The sequence below is a fragment of the Zootoca vivipara genome, chromosome Z (genome assembly GCF_963506605.1).
Source record: "Zootoca vivipara chromosome Z, rZooViv1.1, whole genome shotgun sequence".
Classification (NCBI taxonomy): Eukaryota; Metazoa; Chordata; class Lepidosauria; order Squamata; family Lacertidae; genus Zootoca; species Zootoca vivipara.
The window spans coordinates 15,502,038-15,507,703 of record NC_083294.1 but is presented as its reverse complement, the minus strand read 5'-3'; the positions used below and the strand labels follow the sequence as shown (position 1 = coordinate 15,507,703).

Below are 5,666 nucleotides of genomic sequence, written 5' to 3'. Positions count from 1 at the left end.
GGAGGGCTGGGCGGGGGCGGGGGCGGGCGGAGTGAACCTGACGCTGCCATCTTGGTAGAGGGCACCGCGTTCTACGTTTAGGGTATCGCCTCCGCCGCCGCGTGGCCATGTTGGTCAAGGGCGCCTCCGTAGACGCGGACTTTAATAGTAGACTAACACACAGTGTCGGAATACGAGTTCTCCAAGCATCAGAGAGACGGGGGATTTGTATACCGTTTGATTGTTTAAAAAAGACCGCAACCTCAAAGCGGTTTATTAAAAGAATAAAACAATAGATTTTTCAGTAAAAGCAACAACAGTTAAGAATAACCATTTAGAATGGCTTTCTATAGTCAAATTTATAACTGTTTCATTTTTTTAAAAAAATAGACATAACATAGTCCAGATACATGTGTCCCTCTAAATTTATACTGTATATATCTATATCGAACACATCTCTGCCCTACTTCCGCGCCCTTGTGCATCCATCTTGAGGAAGGGCGGTTTAGTTTCTTCCCGCCCCTGGAATCTAGATAAATTGAAATGATATAGAACATGCTTCCGGTTTGACAATAAACTGAGATTTCCCACTCCCCTCCCTGATTCTAACTTCCAAGGCAACTCGAAGAAGGTCTTGTATCATAGAGATAATACCATGCAGAACAATGCCACTGAGACCCTAAAGGATCGTGATCTAGACTGGCTTTCCATTTTGGCCGGAAGTTCAAATAGTGTGTCATTCTGCCGTCCCTCTCTTACAGAGGTCTCCTACAGAGGGAGCGTTAAGGTAAGCATAGACTTATGAAAATTAGATACAGTATAGCAGTTCATTCTCTGTAGAGATAACTTCTGGGTTCGCTTTGAATGCCGCTTGAGTTCTCAAGTGGATTTTCAAGTGGGAAAATGTGGCATATCTATTTATTCATACCATCTTTTCTCTGGGAAACTTGTAGCTATGCAGCTTAGTTGTCTCTGCTTTCATTTTATCATCACAACCCCCCTGTAAGGTAGGCTAAACTAAAAGCCAGTGGCTGGACCAAAATCACCTCATGAGCTTCACAGTTAGCTGAGATTTCAAACCTGGGTCACCTCAGTCCTCTAACCACTAGACCACATAACAGGGGCGTACCCAGGATCAAAACGGGGGGGGGCAAGCCATGGTCATTCAGGGGCGGGGCCAAGGCACGGGAGGGGAGGGGCCACAAAGTGGGAATGTGGGCAGGGCTACAGGGCCAGCGGGCCCAACGACTCTGCTGCGGCGGCTGCAGCCTCTAAATGAACCCCCTAAACACTCTCACACGAAATCCCCCTGCTCTGAAGCAGGGCCGTCTCTAGGCCCGGGTCCGGTGGCACGGAGCGCCAGGCCACCAGGGGCGCCACTGCGCCCGCTGAGAGGCGCGGCGGAGGCCGCCCCAGGCGCACCTCTCATCTGTTCAGCGGCTTCAGGCCGCTTTCCGGAGGCGCGCGGGCCTGGGGCCGCCTCTGCCACGCGCAGGGGCGTCACAACAGGGGGCGGGCAGCACCCCCTGCCCAGGGCCGGCCCTACGCCCAGGCTGGGTTGCGCAGGGCTCCGGCCCTCCAGGCGGCAGCTGCGCAGTGAGCTGCACCCGCCGCGCCGGGAAACGGGGCGGGTGGGGGCACCAGAGGGATCCGTCACACCACGGCGCCAGGTATGCTTAAGACGGCCCTGTTCTGAAAACACCGCTCCCATCCATTTACGGCTAACCACCCCCCTGAAAAAACCCCTTTGGGCCCCGCTTTCCCTCCTCCAGGTCCCCCCGAAGCCTTGCCAGTTCCCACCCTATATATCTGGGATGGGGAAGGAGCTCAGAGGTCTGCTAGTCCTGGGGGGGCCATCCCCCTGTGGCCTGGGAGGATACTGGGGACCCTCCCGCCAAGCTGAGACCCTCAAAGAAGAAGAAGAAGCTGCCACCGCCGCCTCCCCATCGCAAGGGAGCAAAAGATGGGAAAGGTGGGGTGGCGCAGCACAGACGAGCCCCCCCCCCAGCTGCGACCCTACGGCGACAGCTCCCCCGCCCTCAACGCCCCTCTCTCGGCAGGGGCAGCAAGGGAGAGCGGCTGGGGGGGGGCGCATTGCAAAGAAGGAAACAGCAGCCAATGCCCGGAGAGGGCAATGCACGCAGGGGGAGCAGAGAGCTGTGCCGCTCCCCAAGGCAGCTCCTTTCCTATTGCCGGGGGTGGGGGGCGGCGAGGAAGGGTCACTGCCGTTGGGCTACTCCTGCCGCTGGCAATCCGGTGCAAATGCCCCCACGCAGCTTCCTTACAGCAGCCACGACCACCGCCTTCGGGCGCCGCCCCCCACTCCTCCTTTGTGGGCTTCTGCCCACCGAGGCTGAACTGGCTTCTGTCGGTGCACTTCCTCTCCTAGCCCAGGAGGAGTCTCAGTAGCAACTCCTAACTCAGGAGGGGGTAGGGGGTGCGGAGGGGGGAAGGGGGGATTCCCAGCCCGCGGTGCCGACGATCGCAGTGCAGCCTACCGAGAGGCAGAGCGTGGCAGCAGCTGCAACCAATGCAGGGAGCCGCGTCTCCTTCGCTTGCCAGCCCAGCAGAACTCCATTGGGAGGCGCGAAGGCTTTAGTGGGCGGGAATTGGTGCAAATGTAGGCAGGGCGGGCTGAGAGGAAGAGCCGCCACCGAGGAGCCACGGCACCAGCAGCGTTTCCTTCCCCCCTCCCCTCCCCTCCCGTGTCAACAAGCGGGGTGCCTGCGCAGGGTATTTGCTTCCCTATTCGGGCCCGCGGTTTGGCCTTCTGGGGGTGCAGCTGCACCCCCCTGCCCCATGCTGGGTACACCCATGCCACATAAGAGCCATGCTGCATCATACCCAAAGAACCCCATCTAGTCCAACATCCTGTACTCCCAGGGGCCAAGCAAATGCCTCTTTGGAAGCTGTGACCTGGATTTGAGTGCTATAGCAAGTTTTGCCACTTGTGATTTCTGGAAAAAGATGATAAAGGTAGCAAACAAAATTTAAGAACTTATGGTGGGCAACTGGCCTGATCCAGCAACTAACTGGTACTGTTGGATTCAAGGACAATATAAGAGGAGAAAGCCAGAAATTGGAACTCCTAGTCCCCCCAGACTCCATTCGCATGGGCAGCTGGGGATGATGGGAATTGTAACTCACCTGGAGGGTACCTCATTGGTCACATAATTTCACATCCTTTACTCCTCCAACTCCTGCAGCTACAAAACACAAAACCAGTGCCCTGCTGCTTATCTCTCTGACCCCCACAAGGAAATCTACCTTGCCTGCTAAAACACCCATGCAAAACACCTGCCCGTTACTCATGATTCACATCTGTGGGTAGCTACTGTGAAACCTGTTCTATCAGGTTGTATTCAACCAGGTTCTACACCGAGTAAACCCTCTGAAATTAATGCACCTGAGTAAATTACGTTCATTCATTTCAATCTGAGTAGGACTAGCACTGGGGACAGCTCCTTGTTTTTAGAGTTTGTTGAAATGGTATTAATACGGTAGTTTGTAGAATTTTTTAGCTTGTTGTACCCCTGCTTTACAAACTACAGTACCGGTGAAGTGGTTTGTAAAATGTTGATGATGACGACAATGATGTGGCAGTTCAGTGGCACTTTCTAGTAAATACCTGTGGGGATTTTTTATTTATTTGAGAAATGAATATTTCTCAAAAGGCCCCAGTGTGGTTTGCAACATAGGAATATAATAATAAATGAAGCACCACATTTATAAGGTTTGTAGGGTTCTTCCTGTTTTGTACTGCTTGTTTGCTTTGGGGGGCATGCAATAAAAACCGATTTGAAAATAGTAATAATAATAATACCGTAATAATAATAATACTGTAGTAGTAGTAATAATAAATATATCATGCATAACATCAAATATCTGTAGAATGCACCCCCTAAATTGGGTCAACTCTTGAGTAGAACTTAGCTGCAGACATTTTTCATTTATGATTAAATTAAAACCATCGTAATATCTATGCAACTTACAGGGGGCACTATTTAATGTTGCATCTATCTGATGTTAAATCCTACTCAAGTGTATACCCACTGAAAATAATGGAAATAACTGACTGCAACTCAACTGGATACGCCTAAACGTGAGTGCATCTCACAGATGTAAGTCTAGCTGTATTCATTGGGGCTTCCATCCAGGAAAGCATGCAGCTTGCAACCAATAGTTCAGTAATCTTCCCTTGCATGTAACACTACGCAGCGGTTTGCCAAAATATGGGGGGGGGGGGGGAGTGTGTGCCCAACCTGAAGATGGCGGAGCCTCGCCTGCTTCCTTACCCCTTTCTATTTAGGGGGGGGGGGCGCTGCTGCCCTTTCCAAAGATGGCTGCTTGCTAGCTCCTCCCCACAGCAGCTGCAAATTCTTGTTGCAGCCGCGGTGGTAGGTGCCTCTTGCTGGGCTACCGAAGTTGCACTCTAAAGCTCCCTGCCCTCTGCTCTCTCCAAGGCCAATAGCTCGGGACTTTGGCCTCTAGGCAGAGCCTCGACTCTTAAGCAGAAAAAAGGGGGTGGTGCAAACTTGTAGAGTGCAATGCTTGCCTTCCTAGCGAGGAACATGGTAAGTGACTTACTCTGCTGTCTTTGAATCTTTGGGGGTACATTTGCGAGGAAAGGGCTCAGATTATGTGGCTGGAAGAGGAGGAGGTTTGGGCGGTCGGGGGGTGGGTGCAAAGGTAGGTGGATTAGGGGGTCTGATTTCGGGGAAGATCCAGGCGCAGGGCTGTTGGGAAGGAAGGAAGGAAGAATTTACTCGTGTCCTGTAACTCTTGCTGCTTGTTTTCTGGAGAAGGAACATTCCTGATTTCTCCCTCTCTAGTTGGTGTGTTTATTTGGCAGAGCACCCTACGTCTCCAAGATATGTGTGGTTTTCTTTGGGAGATCATGTGAGGAGGGGGGCGACGTTATGCAAGCAGGAGAATCTTTTTTCTCTAATTTAAAAAGTACAGGAGGATTCTTAGCCAGAGAATGGGAGAAAACAGAAAGAGTTTTGAAAAAGAAAAGAGAAAGAGTTTTGGGTTCTCTGAGTGGGGGGATTTGAACCCTGATCTCCGGTTCCTAGTCCTCATTTAAACCCCACTACAACCCTGTGAGGCACATTAGGCTGAGAGTGAGTGGCTGGCCCAAGGTCACCCAGTGGGCTTCTTGGTCGAGTGGGGATTCGAACTCTGGTCTTCCAAGTCCTGATACACTACCCACAACCCCACACTGGCATATACGACTATATATTGAGCTGTTCGACAGTGGAATTTGCTGCCAAGGAGTGTGGTGGAGCCTCCTCCTTTGGAGGTCTTTAAGCAGAGGCTTGACAGCCATCTGTCAGGAATGCTTTGATGGTGTTTCCTGTTTGGCAGGGGGCTGGACTGGATGGCCCTTGTGGTCTCTTCCAACTCTATGATAGATAGATAGATAAATAGATAGATAGATAGATAGATAGATAGATAGATAGATAGATAGATAGATAGATATAGAAAACACACACACGTGTGTGTATAATATTATTGTTAATAAAATGTTTATATAGCCCGTTTTTAATATTTGAAGGATGTCACACACATGTTTGTGATAATGCTCACAACACTTGTAAGAGCTCAATCTTTTAGGTTGGCAGTGCCTGTACTTTGGAACTCCCTGCCTATTGATATCAGGCACCTTCACTGTCCTCTTTTCAGTG

General features: G+C 51.1%; 1 protein-coding gene across 1 annotated transcript in view; it reads left to right on the top strand.

Moving 5' to 3' along the window:
• The first annotated feature begins 4,314 nt into the window (after positions 1-4,314).
• The window catches only part of CRAT (carnitine O-acetyltransferase), a 28,876-nt gene continuing 27,524 nt past the window's right edge, over positions 4,315-5,666 (top strand). Inside the window, exon 1 of the mRNA XM_035113042.2 lies at positions 4,315-4,553. Coding sequence (XP_034968933.1) covers positions 4,527-4,553 — 27 coding nt within the window. The 5' untranslated portion in view covers positions 4,315-4,526. The remainder of the gene's footprint in view (positions 4,554-5,666) is intronic.